Below are 17,827 nucleotides of genomic sequence, written 5' to 3'. Positions count from 1 at the left end.
GGAGTCATACAACCACAGAGTGGACTGGTGGGCGGAGTCATACAATCGCAGCGCAGGCACTTTCTGCCTTCTGTATAAAGTGGTGGTGTCTTGATGAATTCTCCAGAGACGCAGTGGTTTTATCAGAGTTCTGTCACCATCTCATCAGATCAGTCACTGAGTGTGTTCAGAATATAATATAATTAGTTTCAGAGTAAACAGAGTGAATCAGAGTTCTCACCGATGGCAGGAGCGTTGATGCAGAGCTCACGAGCCAACAGCAGGAAGGTTTTTCCCAGGATGTAAACGTTTACCTGAACACATGAAACTTAAAGTTAGAACTGCACAGAGTCTCTGCAGGTCTCCGCAGGTCTCTGCAGGTCTGAGCTCAGTCCTACCTGCAGCAGGTCGCTCAGGTCCAGCAACATGTCTGAAACACAGTTCAGGAAAACCAGCAGAACGTCTGAAGGTCAAAGGTGACAGTGACGTCCACATTGACGTAATTCAGCTCAAACCTTCAAACCAAGATGAAATCACACACACAGCACGACACAGCGTGTGTCCGTGGTTGCTAGGATACGTGGCGTCCCCTCGGTGCGACACACCAGGTAGAGGCAGGCGGCGATGACGTGCTCCGTCTTTCGTCCTCGCGTCAGGTGTTTGCTGACGACCATCTTGAAGAAGTTGAAGGCCGTGTCCAAACAGTGCTGATTCAACTGCAGCTGACTGCCCAGCTGCTGGATCTGACGCTTACCTGGACACACACACACACACACACACACACACACACACACACAGATGATTAATCAGTGTAAAGCAGTCTGTGTGAACCTGATCTGGGACTTGATGTGTCTAATGATGATGATGATTATGATGATGATGACAGTACTCACCGCCCTGCAGGGTCTGGGCTCTGGACTCTTTTCCAACACTGGTGTGAAAACCAGAACCGAGAAGAGGAGCCTTAACTGGACCTGCACGCAGACAGACAGACAGACAGACAGACAGACAGGCAGCTTTCATCATCTGAGGTCAATTAACCTGTCTCCCTGTCAGAGTCCACAGAGACAGACACACCTGTCTGAACTATTTGTGCTCACAGTTTGTTCAGCAGGTGCAACAGATCTCCACCCTCCTGCTGCCCACATGGAGACCTCCACCCTGAGCAGGTGTCTGAAGGACAGGTGAGTGTTAATGAGTGTGTGATACAGAACTCTGAGCGACCCAGAACCAGCGACAGTGAACAGACCAATCAGGATCAGGATCAGGTTCTGGACCTGGGTCAGGGTCAAGATTAAATTTAGGATCGAGATTAGGATCAGAATCAAGATAAGGATTGAGATCAGGATCAGGTTTTGGATCTGGATTGGTCAGAATCTGGATAAGGATTGGGATGTACACCTGTCCATCTACCTGTCCTGTGGTGTTTGTCCTGATCTCACTCCGTCCATCCTGACATAGATGAAAATGGTGTCTACTCCATCAGCAAGCAGCTCGCCTCCCGCTGCGGTTACACCATCAGCACCTTCAAGATGGATGGCTTCACCACCTTCAGAGCTTTAGATTCGATCACTGGCGATCGGAGCACAATGCATGCTGGTTAGTTTTGTGTCCGACTTCAGCCCGACTTGCTCTGACGTATTACAAAAGTGGACGGCGATAAAACCGCGAGAGCGAGGCGGCCGCAGTTTTTAGAGCCAGGCGCTGCAGCTGCTCTCCACCGACTGCACCGTCTGGCTCTCACCTGATCTAACAGCTGATTGGTTCAGATGTCGACTCAACAAGATGACGTTTTAGATAAACTTTTATTTTTGTTGAATTTCTGAGATTTAAATTTGATTTGTCTGATCTGAATGTTTATTCTGTGAACAGAAACATGTTGTGTGACTGATGGTGAAGTTTAGTCGTCACAGACTGAATACATTCATCATAAACTACACAGAGTCTACTGTGTATTAATAGAAACTCCAGCTGTAATCAGACTCAACCAGCCTCACCTGGCTCCTGTGTCACCATGACGACCAGGTGATTAGCTCACCTGAGAGCGGAGGGGAAGTTTTTCCTCCACAGATACACAGAGGAGACACAGAGAAGGTTTCTGCAGCTTCAACATGAAAACTGCTGCTTTCATCATCGGGTGAGTTCAATCTCACCTGCACAGGTAACAGCACTAACCTCACCTGCACAGGTAAAACAAACCTCACCTGCACAGGTAAAACAAACCTCACCTACACAGGTAAAACAAACCTCACCTACACAGGTAAAAACACTAACCTCACCTGCACAGGTAAAACAAACCTCACCTACACAGGTAAAAACACTAACCTCACCTACACAGGTAAAACAAACCTCACCTACACAGGTAAAAACACTAACCTCACCTGCACAGGTAAAAACTGAATCTGACTCCTTTTTTTCCAGACTCGTCTTTATCTGCTGTGACTTTACAGAACAAACTACAGCTGAAGGTAAACTGGTTTTACTGGTGGATGTACTGGGTTGTTACTGGGTCTTCTAACAGTAACTGTTGATTGGGGGGGGGGGGCGTATATGTTTTATATCTGTTTCATTTATTTTCTTCACAACCACAGAAACTAACTTGAACCTCTGTGACCTCTGACCTCCTGCAGGACCTCCATGTCCTGTAAAGAATACTTAGTTGTAGCTGACGTGGTTCAGTTTCTCTGTCAGGTTTTGTTGATGCTGCTGTTCGGTCCGAGTGTCGGGATCGTTACCTGTGGATCCAGGTGACCTCAGTGCAGACGCCTCGCTTTGAGGCTGTAGGTCAGTTCTTCATGTTGATGCTTCTGTAGTCCTCATTCCCAGAGTACACCTGTCCATCTACCTGTCCACCTGTCCATCTACCTGTCCACCTGTCCATCTACCTGTCCTGTGGCGTTTGTCCTGATCTCACTCCGTCCATCCTGACATAGATGAAAATGGTGTCTACTCCATCAGCAAGCAGCTCGCCTCCCGCTGCGGTTACACCATCAGCACCTTCAAGATGAATGGCTTCACCACCTTCAGAGCTTCATACTACTCCTGCTTCACCCACAACCAGGTAGCTCCACCTCTCCACCGCCTGGTAGCTCCATCCACTACAAGATATCTCCACCTCTCCATTAACACATAATCCCACCCACGATCAGGTAGTGTTGCCTCTTCATCACCAGACACTTTCACTCACTATGAAACAGCTCTACCTCTGCACCACCACGTAGCTCCACCCACAACCAGATAGCTCCAACTCTTCACCATTAGGTAGTTTCACCTCTCGACCACCAGGTAGCCCCTGCTCTCCAATATCAGGTAGCTCCACCCATCATCACGTGTCTCCTGTGTATTCTCTGTGGTGATGTCAGAGCTCAGTCTGACATCAGTCTGTGTTTCCAGGATGACGAGGTGTTCACCTTCAGATTTAACGTGATGGTGAGTGACGCTGGTGGATCGTGGATCAGTCGGCCTGTTTCTGCCGTCTGTTCTGGTCTGAGCTGGACTCACAGAGAGGTCATCTGCGAGGAGGACTACATGGAGGTCAGAACTACTACTACCTCTTTGAGTCTGTCCTTACATGAAGTCTTGGAACAGACTTATGTCAAAGTGAACTGTCTTGAGACTGATGTGGTTTGATGTGGACCAGGTGAACGTGAACAGAGAGTCCTCATGTGGAGGTCAGCGGGGGGACAGTGGAGACATGTGGCAGGCCGCCTTCTCTCAGGTAAAATCACACCGACAAAAATAAACTGCAACACTCGTGATCTCTGAGGAGGCCGCTCTTAATCCACACTCTGTCGCCCATGTTAAGGAATCTGCTCGCTATCTGCAGTGATATTTGATATCTGAAAACCAGCACTCAGGGTGGTTCAGTCATGACTCTGAGCTGAGGTCAACGGGTAAAATTGATTTTCAACACGGGCTGGTCTTGACAGTGTTTTTATTTAAATACTTGACTCAGAACTTAAAATGGTTTTAAGCTGGATTTGAGACTGGTTGGTCAAATCTGCAGCTTTCATAATTCTCCTGAGTCCTCTGTAATGTTCGGACATGTTTGGTTTGTGGCGTTCAGGCTCAGAGGGCGGCGTCTTCAGTCTGGCAGCTGATGTTCCTGCAGAGGGACGGACAGGTGTCCTCCATGTCCATCAGTGAAGGCCAGGGGTGGGGCTACAGCCTGACCACCACCGCCCGGAGGGTGGTGCTTCGTTCACAGTACAAACCGCCGCACGCTGAGCTCATCATGGTGGGTAACCTTCTGAGGTTCACGGCTGCAGTGTCAAACAAAATGTTTTAATGAAGAGGTGACTTCACACTCTGAGCGTTTCCTGGCGTAGGCGTAGGTCTAAGGGGGAAAGGTGGGATTGGAGCAGGAGGTCATGTGACTTGAGTGAACGGTGGTAAAACACTGAAGTTGTTCCTTTTCTTTTTTTAAAGAAATGAATCTTCCTGTTTATCTTCAGGTGGACGGCGTCCCTGTGGAGGTCGTCCAGGCTTCTTTGTTCTTTAAGCAGAAGCTGACAGTGATGATGATCGATGTGTCCATGGCCTGCACCGTCAGTAAGTTCTCTCACACAAACACAACTGAATGAACAGGAAGCTGCTTCTGTCCGACAGGTAAACGGTGCCAATGGTTATTTTGCTGATCCTCCCTCAGATTCGGGTTCTTTCAACGGCGCCCGGCTGCTCTGGGACGTCCCGCGGGTTGTGACCCCTCTGGTCGGGGAGGGAGCGGGTTTTGAAAGTAAAGGCCTCAGTGTGGGGGTGGAGGGGGTCCTGCTGGACGAAGTCACTGCTGCAACCAGAGGATTCAGTCTGGTCCAACAAGGACACCTGGTCCAGATTGGGGTTCCTTTTGGGGCGGAGGGCGGCTACAGGAAGGTACGGTCAGTCCCATCCAAACTTCAGACAGGGACACGTTTTGTTCTGAGTCACACGACACATGCACATGACATCACGATCGACAGCAGACTGTGCATCTGTCAGTTTCCTCTTCCTCTCTGCAGAGTTTGGTGGTGAACAACGTGTACAAGGAGACGTATGTGATCTTCCTGCTGTACGAACACGTCTTCTCTCTGCTGTATGAAGACGGCAGCAGCGTCGACACAAGACACCGAATGGTCCGAGTGCTCGACACACCGCTGCTCTGCCGTCCACCCTTCCATCTCGACCGTAAGTCTTCCAGTGTAGACCAGTAAGAACTAACCTACTCTTAATCCTCCTCCTGGCCGCATCCCACCTCCTCCCTGATCCCTTTCAAACACCCCGCTGACACCCCCCGAGGCTCTTTATCTGCCTCTGGAGTCTCCACACCATCAATCTGACCAATGTCACCTCAGAGTTAAAGTGTTGAAAATGGAGAGCTTGGAGAGAAGTTGAACTCCACTTACTCCTACACCTCTGCACACCTGACCAATCACTGCGTAACGTGTGTGTGATGTCAGATGATTGTCAGTTTCAGATGCTGCTGAGTGATCTGACCGGACTTCACTGAGGCTGTCGAGGTTATTGTTAACACACATGTTCATAATAACAGACGTCAGTGAGTCTAATCACTTTCTGCAGGAGCTGAAACAAACAGCCGAGTCGTCAATCGACGGAAAATCAATCAGTAACAGATTTAATAATTATGATGCTTTCAGTTCATCCAGGGTCTAATCTCTTGACTGACAATCTGTGGATCAGACTGAGGAAACAGTTAAAGGAATAACTCGGTGCTGTTGTTGACACGTTTCAGACCAAAATGATTATCAAATGATACATAAATTAAGTCATAATAAAATGAGGAGCCCTGCGGGGAGTGAATGTGTGATATTTAGATGAAGATGTCCTCTGTCATAATATTTCTGTCTTTATGTGTCAACGTCTCGTGTCTGGACTTCTGGTTCTTCCTGTAGACACCGTGAGTGACGACCACGTGTTCAGCATCTACCTGGGAAACATTCCCGCTGATGTCATGTTAGAGGAAGTCCGAGTCAATGGGAAACAGCTGATGATGTTGGAGAGCGCTGGGCGGGGCTACAGCGTCACTCCTGTTGTTCACATCAACGGCAGCCGAGCCTATGAGCTGCGGCTGCCCTTCGAGGACTCGGTGGTGCACTGGATGGTGAGAACACAACACAGAACCTGGATCTGCCTGGGTATCCTAACTTTAATGAGGCGGAGGTGGCTCCACCCTGATCATGTGACCAGACTTCAACTGGCTCAAAAAAACACCTTCAACAAGCAACGTATTTTAAGAGGTCTAATAATTATACAGTTAAAAAAAAGATTCAGTTATTAAAAAATTGTGGACAGCTGACAGAGTTTTGTCGAGAGCTGGAGGCCACCCGAAATTTGACGGAGGTAATTAATCTGTATTGTTTTTCTTGTTGGGTTCTTGGACAGAAGTTCAGCCTGGTGCTGCTGAGCTGACCCATCTGCGTCTGGATTTGGGCTGGCGAGGTCCAGTTTTAACAAGTTTCTGAGCCAGCAAATGGTTCATTGAGGAAAAGTCTGGGTCTGATTTGTGTTTGTCAAAACCCCACCAAACTTAACGTGTGTATGCAGGTTTTTTTTAAACACTGTAAATCCCATTAAACACAGGCAATAGACTCTTTCCCATTGCCAGCAGAGCAGAGCTGTGTCGACGGCTCTGCAGCAGGCGAGTACGCCTTTCTATGTGTCACGTTCATCAGACAGGCTGGAAAACAGGTTAGTAAACAGCAGAAAGCCGCATGGAGGTCAGTGGAAACTTTACAGTAGTTACGTCTTTTCATATATCTCTAACTTATCGAGTCGCTTTCTCAGACTAATTTGGATCGTTGTTTGACGCCGCTCAGACGGAGACGGACGGTTTCATGTAGTGGCATGTCATTGCATCTCTCTGGTTAAGGGGCTAAAATTAGCGCATTCATCTGGGCGTTGAGTTTCCATCACTGTCGATCGGAGACGATAAATACACGTGACTGCTGCAGAGTCATTTGACCTGGTAGTGAATGCTGATTGAAACCTTTTCCATTACATTTAAAAGCTGGATGTTAACTAGTGTTAGCAGGTGTTTCGTGCAGTATAAAATTGGCTTTAGTGGGTGAACTTGATTTTTGGCCTGATCTCAGTCTCTGTGAGCAGTGGGGGTTACTGCTGCTGTCTGAACCTGTTGAACTTGTGAGTTAATTATGCTAATCTAAAATGTTTATTAGGATGATTCCTGCAGGATTTATCACAACTGTTAGTCTTTTGAAGTGACGACAGACACCTGAGTCATCTCACTGAAACACAAAGTAAATATGTAAATTATTTTTTGTTCTTTGAAGCATTTTGTTGCCTCCTGTCGCTGAGACACTGTTTCCATCCCAACAGAACCTGGGTCAAGGTGTGGTACAGTACTCCATAGATATAAACTTCACTTTAACCATCATGCCCCAGAGAGACTCGTACTACCACCACACCGTCATCACAGCACGAGTATTAAACGCATGTAAGCACATCTGGTCTTTGATCGTCTACAGTAACCACCTGTGGTTCTTTAGTTTTAAATACAGACTTTCTCCTTTAAAGTTCCTCCAGAGATCACGGCTCAGTGTTCAGATGGAGGGATCACTTTCAGCGTGGTCAGACCGCCTCGAGCTGAGAGTCTCTGGGAGGTGGGCGTTGACCATGAGCCTCTGACATCACAGCTAGCAGCCCAAAGAGGTTACCGCCTCCACAACGACACTCACAAGACCACCCTAGAAGTCCCTGTGTTCTCCATCGGATACACCTATGAAGTAAGAGTCCACGACACATGGGGGTCTGTACTGTAAAGTGGTGCTGAAAATATACAACCTGATATTGGATTTTCTCCCAGTTCACTGCTGAGTTAATGAAATGGAACATTGTAAATCCACAGTGAGCTGAGGGACACATGAACCACAGAGTCCATCGATGGCAGCCGTCAGAAAACTTAATTCAAGTATCAGGAGACTGCCTGATCCCAGCTGGATCCTCTCCATAGTTTAAATCTTTCTAATTTCAGTGAATCAGGCCGTTTAAACACTAATGAAAATATCACGATTTAAACGAATCAACAGTGAAAAAGTGTCAGCCATCAGTCAACTCTCCATCTCATCAGAGTCATCTTTTCTTCCCAGGACATCAACCTGTCAAACTTTTATGGGACATTTAAGCTTCTTCTGAGGGACTCCAAAACTCTGGAGGACCAAACGTCCACCTCCAAACGCTGCCTCTTCAAAACCGAGGACATGATAGGTAACCTGCAATACTCTCTTTAAGCTCAGTTTAGATGGTCAATATGTCGTCAGCCAGGTAAAGTTTGTTTACATAATCCTCACATTCTTACTGGACCACATAAAAGTTAAAGTCTGAGACAGATATGGGTCTGATATTGACCCTGGTGGTCCAGCCCTTGACTCTGATTCAGGCCTAACACATATTCTAATTGGACCGGTCCCTGAGTTGGATAGAGACCTAACAATGACCCTGATTGGTCCCTGACTCAAATACAGTCCTAACATTGACCCTCTGTGGTGTCTCAGTCTGTTCTGCAGATGGGACCATGACGGTGGTGACAACACCGACTTCCACCTGGCCTACAGTAAAGCCCACAGCAACCACCCTGCTTGACCCCACCTGTGGACCCAAAGAGATGGATAGAACCAAAGTCCTATTTGAGTTCAAGCTGGACTCCTGTGGCACCAGAGCCATGGTACGTCTTAAATACTTTAAAGATTTCTCGGGGGAGCTCTTTGTAAGAGTGGAGAGCTTACAAAGAGCTCCTCACCACCGAAAAGAGCTGAAACTATTAGCTGATCCGAGTGCAACAGTTTTGACACTGTTACTTATTCGAGTAATTTTGTTCTAAAACACCAAAAATTCAATAGTTTCAGCTTCTTGACTGTAAATATTTGCTGTTTTTTAATGTCTTCTGTGATCACAGACTGAATACCTCTGGGTTTTGGATTAATCCTTGGTCATTTTTTGGCGGTGTTCTGGAGGATACCCACATCACATCATTTATAAAGATGTTTTACGAAGATGACATTTGTACAAAGCAAGAAGAGCGACCAAGTAACCAAGATGATTGTGTTGAGAGTGTGTTCAGATGAGTGTCTTTAAAGTTTTGTAAAGTGAAGATGTTTTAACAGGTCGGGGAGTCATACATGGTTTATGAGAACGAGATCCTCCATGACAGACAGTTAATCGCAGACGGACCAAACTTCATCTCCAGAGAATCTCAGTTCAAGTAAGGAAAACACATCTGAACACTTCATAACCTGGTGCTGCCTGATTCTCTCTGAAAGGACTCGGCCCGTCATCAATACCTGAAACAAAACTTGATTTAAACAAACACTCAAATGTGAGAGACTACTGATGACGAAATGTCTGATTCTTGAACAGGTTGACAGTGAGGTGCTTCTATCCACTTAATGGAGTCAACAGACTGTCTGTGGACAGAATCTTCAGATCAGAGACTCCTGGATTTGGTTCCGTCAAAGTCTTCAAGAGCCTTAAAGGTCACAATCTGAGTTATCAATGATCCAAAGCCAGTTTTGTTTGAATGACAGGATCTTAAAATCTCTTTTTTTCCTGCAGGGTCAGCACATCTCCCTGACAAAGACTGTTCACATCAGGTACCTGGAAATGCTGTCAACACCCCAACTAACCAGGCCTACCAAACATACCAAACCCCAGCCGCAGGGGGAGTCCTGCCTAACTCTGGCATCAGGCCTCGGCCCAAACCGGGGCCCAGTCACTTCATCACAATACCAGGAGGACACAACAAGCCGCTCTACTCCTCCCAAAACCTCCAAAGTTTTCCAAGCTTTAATCTTCCTCCCTCTGAGGGTCAAACTACTGGTACCCACCAAGTCCCTTTGCAGGCTTCATCTTTTCCTGGTCCTCTCATGTTTCAGATGCAGGACCAACATGTATTCAAATCTCAAACTGACGGCCATCTTCCCAACGTTCCTCCCAGATATGACCCATTACCGGATGACAGCATCCAGCTATCAAACCTCAACACACTGAGCTTCAACTATGAACAAGTGAGACGTGAGAAACTCACTGATGAAAACCGGGCTGGGGGCTTGAGTTCTTCCAGCAGGATTCCTGATTCTCCAGTTATGGAACCGTTGGAAAGTGACTGGGGAAGCTTCGGTCAGACTCCAACATTTCAAGGACTGAACATTTTAGGTAACAATGTTTGGCACTCGGGCCTAACATGGGACCAGCCCACTCTTCGCCAAAATGGTTTCATTAGTCCAAATGAAGAAATGCAGAGTCCTCAAGTCAATCTTTCTCCTGGTGTGCAAGAACTGAGCCGGCTACATGAGGCAAGTCTGGATTTGAGCCTTTACAGGTCCTCAGGTGGTGATAGGGAAATGGCCAACACTGAAGAGATACCTGGATACCAACCTCCAAATAAGAACGATCCTTCACAAACCTCTCAGTCTCACCCAGTTCTTCAACCATCAGCTCAGTACAACCCAGACCACCCTGACAGCAGTGAACAACTTCTGCCTGGCAAAGACAAGAAATACGTCCCTGCAAGTACCAAAACCATTGAATCCAAAAATACTGTGTCTGACTTGTCTGGAGACACAGACGGGTCCGTCAGCACTGAACCAACATCTATCGCAACCAGCCAAGTCGACCAAAACCTGGAAAGACCAGGTGCCATTGAACGGAGGAACATCGAGACTGTTCAGTCCAGAGTGCAAAACATCCGAGTTAAACCTCTGAGCAAATTTGTTTCTTCTGGACAACAGCTCAACCAGAAACATCTTATCCAACAAGCAAACAAACAAATGTCTAATTTCTCCCACTATGTCACTGGTCTGACGGCTGTCGGCAATAATAGGAACCGCTGGACCTCCCAACAGCGTCCTGAACACAGAGGTTCAAACATAAGAGAGGAACATGTCCCTAAGAGAACGGGTTTCTCAACACTGAAGCAGGAACAAGGTGTTCATGGTGTCCAAGTCAAATCAGATCAGCCTGCAATGATCCGCCTCACAGAACTGTCCCCAAACCAGCAAGAACACCAGCAGAAACTGGTCCAATCAGTGGCTGATAAAGGAAACAGTGGAGACCAGGTCTCTCCACTGAGAAATGTGCATCAACCAACAGGTATTAAAAAATAGCTGAATTAAAAATAAAGATTCCGGTCACTGTGTTATAACTTATAATCTTTTATTTTTCTGTTTTTCTACTCGTCCCCACCATCAGGACCATCTCACATCAGAGTCAAACTTGCTCCCAGTCTCTCGGGAAGACTCCAAACCCGTGATGAACACAAGCCGCAGAATTTCCTGAACCCCACCACTCAGTCTGACACCAGAGGAACAACCCGCAGGACGTCCTACCTCAGCGTTGCACCACAGAACATCCCGAACACTCCTGCACACATCGGAGCATATCCACTGAACAATCCCAACAGCAACCAGGACCTCAGTGCCAGTGTAGGGGGAGCTGGGTTTACTGGTTCCCACACAGGTCCTAATGGTTCTGATGGTTCAGCTTCAGACCTAAAGATCAACACCAGGTCTGACTGTGGCGGTCGTTATGGAGCCAGTGTTCACCAAGGCATCATGAGAGGTACGAAGAACAGGTGTTCATAGATTCTGTTCACAATTAATAAAATGGACCTGCAGCCATAGGGATGCACGATAATATCTGCTCTTCATCAGTCAGCTGATAATGGCTTTACAATCAAATATTGAAATTGGCCAACATGCTGTTTTTTTTTGTTGATGACGAAGCAATTTTTTTTTTCAAATTGACAAAGTTAGCATGTGCAAAACATCATGTAAATGATTCGGCACAGGTAACAAAACAACATATATGAAAGATATACAAGTGTATATGAAGAATATAGAAATGCCACAAATTAAAACAGATAATCAGACAATAAAATAAATCAGTGTAACCATTTCACAGCCACTGCCTACTACGTTGATTAGCACCAAAGCAACGAAGCAGAAAAGAAACTCTGACATGCTTGTAAATGACGATGAAAGGGCCGTTAACCAAAGATAACAGAGTGTCACATACGTAGGCATACACAAATAAAAACACATATAAAAATAAAGATAAATCTGGGTGCGATCACACAAAGAGGTATATTCAGTCAGAGGATTCAGGGAAGACGGCTGCATCATTTTACATGGATATATTGGTTAGTGGCCAACATATCAGATATTGGCTAGAAATCCAACATTGTGCATCCCTAGTTATCCCTTCTTCCACCAACATGGGACCAGTTCCATTCTGGTTTCACACCTAATTTTGAACCGTTCGAAGCATTTCGACAAAAAACACAGAAACTGGTCAAGAACCCAAAAAGTTTTTCATTGACCTGAAGTGTGAACGGTGACGACATCAGTGGGCGTGTCATATTGTACAGGTCGGAAAGTGAGGACGGAGTCAAGTGAGAAATCTAGAGACTACAGAGGAGCGTGCAGTGGTGTCATTAACAGCTGGTTCATGCTTGTTATTGGGTAAAAACAAATATCTGTACAAACAGAACAAAAGTTCACAGATAATCTGTTTGTTTGTTTTTGCTTCAGCTGTTTACTTCTGTTGTGCAGCGTCCTCCGCTGACGACACATGCTTGATTACAATAGATGGAAACGTAGGCTGGTTCATGAGATGGCTCCAAGAAACTAGAACAGAACCAGAGCTAATGTGCCAGGTGTTGTTGTCTCTGAGGGTGTAAACATGTTCCTGTCCTCTCAGGTAAACGGATCAGCTGATGAAGAACAGAATCAAACACCGTCTGCAGAATCTGATTCAATAAAGCTTGAGTTTGTTCACACTCAGCTGTTTGATGCTCTGTCATGTGACTTCACAGTGATGTCACCCTGTGTATTAGATAAACATTACAAACTAACCTCATTATAAGAAGCACTGATGTTCAGAGGCCTCATGTTTCATTCACAGAGAATCATAATACTGGTGACACAGTTGGTTCAGTTCAGCGCTGAGCTGCAGTCGACTGAAACAAAACATTCCTGCGACATTAAATTAAACATTTAAGACTTTTACTCTATTTGTTTCTTTGTTCCTGTGAATAAGGACACAAAGTTAAAATGATGAGGTTTGGTCGGAGCTGCTTTTGTTTCTTGCTCTAAAAGCTGTCGTGTCTCAAAAGAATCCGATGTATTAAACTGCGCAGAGAGAGCGCCGTGCACGACTCCATTCAGAAATATGAGGATTAATGTCTGGATCACACCGTACGCAGCTGCACTGTGTCCTGGCTGCGACCCCGGTTTCGTTCCGTCCTTCGCACGGTGTCGTACCACACCAGGAGCGTCTCAGAAGTGTTTTGCCTGCTGGATTTTGTAGAGCTGCAGATTTTATTTCTCTGATATTTGCTTCTACCTTCAGTCATTCAGCGGCTGTGAAGTTAAATGTTTCTTATTTTGTCTGTTTTATTGTGCTCCTTGTTGTTTCCTACACTGTTGTGCTGCAGCCAACAGACAAAGTTAACATGGTGTTAATAGTTAATATCTGTGGCTGTTTCAGTTGTTAAAATACATTCATCCTCATAATTATTAAATATAATGATCTGTGTTTACATTTATAGGGTCAGGGTTCCCACACATTTTAGCCAATATATTTCAAAAACTTTTCCATAAAGTCTTTATAATATTTTAACCAATTTCCATGACTTTATTTCCGTAATTTAAAAAGGGAGGCCTGTATATCGATAATGCGTTACTTTATTGAACATGTGCTTCCCTGGCCTTTGTGAATAAACTGCTAACACTTGTTAACTTTGATGCTCGTTAGACAGTCCAGCTGTTAACTGGCTGCATACACCAACAGACCAGACCGACACATATGGGCTCTTCAAACGTCAAGGCCACGCCCCTGTTGGGGGACAGAAAACTGAAGATCCTGCAGATAGATGTCAGGGCGAAGTCTGTGTGCATTTGTTCTGGTTAAACGTGTCTTTGAGACCTGGAGACATTTCAACAGTCACATGGCGCTGCACTAGATTTTAAATTAGTACGACAAGAACGTATTTCCTGTTGCGTGTTTGGGGATTTTTATGAACTTATTTTAAACAACGATTATTCAAACCCTTCTAGGCCTGGAAAACAGCTTTTCTAATTTCATAACTTTCCAGGAGTTTCATGTCTGTGGGAACTGTGCAGGGTGTTTAATTTGTAAATTGACAGGACGTTGCTGTTCACTTCCTGCTCGGCTCTATTTGCTCTGAGCAGTGCGTCGTGACGCTGTCAGAAATAGACTGGACGTGTTTTTAGTGGAGCAGAGCTGAGAGACGGTTCTAAGATGTGCTGCGGCGCGTCTGGTGGAGTCACAAGTAGTTACCAACTGGTCCAACAGCTGTTATCTCATTGGCTGCTCTTTGAAAGGTCACCAGTAACCAAGGTCAAAGTTGAAATACTTGGAACTGTGAGCACAGTGCTCAGACAGTTTTGAACAGTGCGCCACACGGAGGACAGCGCTTCCACTAAGTTGGGTGCTGCCGCTCCCTCCTGTAGGAAGACAGTGGCACCGCCAGCAGGGGGCGATGTCACTGCTGACCAGGAGTGAACAGCGTTAATGTTTCAGTGTTAACACTTCCTACTGGTGTCAGCGTTTGTGTCTCACCGTCAGCAGAGACAAACTGTCCCACAGCAGACGACACTCCTCCGCTTCCCTCCACAAACTGGACCTCAGAGACGATGATGTTGTCCTCCAGAACAGAACCACAGCTGGTGCACACCGCGCTGCCCCGGGCCTGATCCACGTCTATATCTGACCCCCCGCAGGTCCTGCACACCCTGGAGCTCATGGTGGAGGTCAAAGGTCAACACAGCCTGCAGGTCAGAGAGGAGGATGTCAGCTGTTAGCAGAGGGAGACGTCTTTAATGTCTGACACATTCAAACCCTTCAACAAGATGTCACTGATCAGCAAATGTAAAATAACTGAGGAGATGATTTTTGATCTGACGGAGCTGCTGATCACAGATCTGTGGTTACACATCACCAGCCAATCACACGACTCCACACTGACACCACTTTAACCTGGAGTATTGCTGTAGACAGTGAACGTTCTCCGCCCTGCAGAGATGTATGTTTACATTAACTGTGACTTCATAGAGTTAAACAGAAAATCCTGTTTGTGTTAAATCAGGTTCTGGATCAGTGAGATCAGGTTTATGATGACATCATCCTCTGTTACCCTCAGTCAGTTATCTCATCTGCTGCAGACTGTGGTGAAAATCATCATCGTCGTCATGGTAAAGGGAATCCTCTGATCTTGAACTCTCAGACTGAGTTCTACTGTCAGAGCTCAGAAACTGAACCCCCCCCCCCCCAAATGATCATCTCACCGACCCATCGACTGACTAACCAACCAACTCACCCACTGAAGGACTGACTGACCCCTCAGGGTGAGTGTTTCTGTGTAGGCTGTGTTTTGTATTTTCATGGTGGCATGTGCACAACAGTGTTGACGAGTGTAGCTTTGCTAAAGTGTCTGTTGATCTCTGATAAATTAATTACAATATACAGTATTTGTGTATTTCTGAACTACTACCACACTATTAACCAACAGTCAGTGGAGGACAGGAAGTAAGTACAATTACTTAAGCACACTTTTGAGGTTCTTGTATTTTACTTTTTCTACTTGACTAAACTTTGGGGCAAATATGACACTTTTTCACTGCACCACATTTATCTGACCGCTTTAGTTACAGCAGTTTTATGATGTTCATACAAAACACACACCAACTGATTAATAATGATTATTATGACAGGGTGTTATAAAGCTACCCAGCAGGATATACAGTCTTTAAAATGACAACATCAAACTGATCAATGCATTAATGTATCAGTGATAATAATCCAGTCGCACTCAGTTCATTCAGCTGAAATCATTTACCTCGCACCCCCTCCCAGTCTCCACAGGTGTGCCCCAGGGCTCTGTCCTGGGGCCCCTGCTATTCATCATCTACATCTCACATTTTCTGTAAAAACCACATTAATTTCCATTGCTACGCAGATGACACCCAGCTCTACATCTCCTCCAAACCTGATTCCACCCCCCCTCCCTCATTCCTTACTGACTGCCTTCATGACATAAAGTCCTGGTTCACATGCAATTTCCTCAAATTAAACAGTGATAAAACAGAAATGTTACTAATCGGCACTAAATCCTCTCTAGCCAAAGCCCACAGTTTCACCATATCGATCGACAATTCTTCCATCCTCCCCTCCCCTCAGGTAAAGAGTCTGGGTGTCATCCTCGACAGCACGCTTTCCTTCTCATCCCACATTAACAACATAACCCAATCAGCCTACTTTCATCTCCGCAACATCAACCGCCTGCGCCCCTCCCTCACATCTCACACTGCTGCCATACTGGTTCACAGTCTTGTCACTTCCTGGCTTGACTACTGCAACTCCTTCCTGTTTGGTCTCCCCCAGAAAATCCTCCATAAACTGCAGATGGTTCAGAATTCCACTGCCCGTATTATCACCTGGACCCCATCCACCCGTCATATCACACCCATCTTACAGCAGCTCCATTGGCTCCCCATCACCTCCCACATCCACTATAAAATATACTTCTGAGCTACAAGACCATCCACAACCTCGCCCCTCCGTACCTCTCTGACCTCCTTCCTATCACCAAACGTGCTCGGACCCTCAGATCCTCCTCTTCTGTTCACCTCACTGTCCCCTCCGTTCGCCTCACTACTATGGGGGGCAGAGCATTCAGCCGCTCTGCTCCCCAACTCTGGAGTTCACTTCCCCCTGACCTCCGAAATATTGATTCACTCCCACACTTTAAATCCAGGCTGAAAACTCACCTGTTCAGGCTTTCCTACTCTCTTTGAGTGGGTAGATGTTTTGTTTATGTTTGTTTTGTTTGCTTTTTAAACTGATATTTGTTTGTTTGTTGTAAAATGTTAAATTATCTTGTACTCTGTATTTTATTGTATTTTACTCTGTAAGGCGACCTTGAGTGTCATGAAAGGTGCCCAGAAATAAAATGTATTATTATTATTATTATTATTATTACCATTATTATTCTATCAGTTAATGTTACTGCTGGTTCTTTAAATACATGTTGATGATAATACTTGAGTAAAGTTTTGGATGCAGGCCTGTTACGTCACTTCCACCTCTGACAATAGTCACTAATCATCAACAGATTAATCCATAATCAAACTATAACACTGTTATATTTGAATAAACCTCCGACACAACCGAGCTGATGTTGGGCCGATACAGCTGATCGATCAACAACAGATTATATGACGTGTTGCAGAGACATTAACGGGTCATTATCGATAATAAATCGATTATTAACTATTGAAAACAACAGCTGATCACACCGTCAGTTTGATGAGAAATGATTTAACTTTAATAAAACTGATCTGTTGAACTCACCAACAGTAGAAACCAGTTATTAAAAACTACAGAACCCAGTTTGAGTCCAGTTAATAGAAACCAGTAGAGTCCAGTCAGTAGATGGAAACAACGGGAGTTTGGCGGTTAGAAACACGGTGAAGATGTTCGTGTCTTCGGTTTTATTTTCCCGCTGGAGTCCATTTTGTTTTCCGGTCGAACCGAACACACAGATATTTAACCGGTTATCTAAACGATCAATCATTTAAATACCGATCAAAGATCATAGAAACTGATCAGAGTCTATTGTGTTTGTTTTCCTCCTGTGACGCAGTGTGATGACGTCAGTTGTTCCGGAGACCGCGCGGGGGTGTCTGATGATCGATGGCGGAGAAATTTAATTGTTATTTAACATGAAACGTTCATGTTCCGTGTTGTTGCCATAGAAACAGAGTATATCAACATTATCACCGTGGACAATGGAGAACAATTGACTTGTTTCTGTCTT

At 45.5% G+C, this 17,827-nt stretch overlaps 1 protein-coding gene across 1 annotated transcript in view; it reads right to left on the bottom strand.

Annotated features, from left to right (window-relative positions):
- The window catches only part of brf1b (BRF1 RNA polymerase III transcription initiation factor subunit b), a 36,832-nt gene extending 19,151 nt beyond the window's left edge, over positions 1–17,681 (bottom strand). Inside the window, exons 1-6 of the mRNA XM_050057455.1 lie at positions 17,362–17,681; positions 14,572–14,780; positions 873–953; positions 560–733; positions 378–409; positions 221–293 (exon numbers count right to left, since the gene is read on the bottom strand). Coding sequence (XP_049913412.1) covers positions 221–293; positions 378–409; positions 560–733; positions 873–953; positions 14,572–14,755 — 544 coding nt within the window. The 5' untranslated portion in view covers positions 14,756–14,780; positions 17,362–17,681. The remainder of the gene's footprint in view (positions 1–220; positions 294–377; positions 410–559; positions 734–872; positions 954–14,571; positions 14,781–17,361) is intronic.
- Between the last annotated feature and the right edge of the window lie 146 nt (positions 17,682–17,827).

The sequence above is a fragment of the Epinephelus moara genome, chromosome 12 (genome assembly GCF_006386435.1).
Source record: "Epinephelus moara isolate mb chromosome 12, YSFRI_EMoa_1.0, whole genome shotgun sequence".
NCBI lineage: Eukaryota > Metazoa > Chordata > Actinopteri > Perciformes > Serranidae > Epinephelus > Epinephelus moara.
Note: the sequence above shows the minus strand (reverse complement) of the source record. Positions and strands in the feature narration are given on the sequence as shown.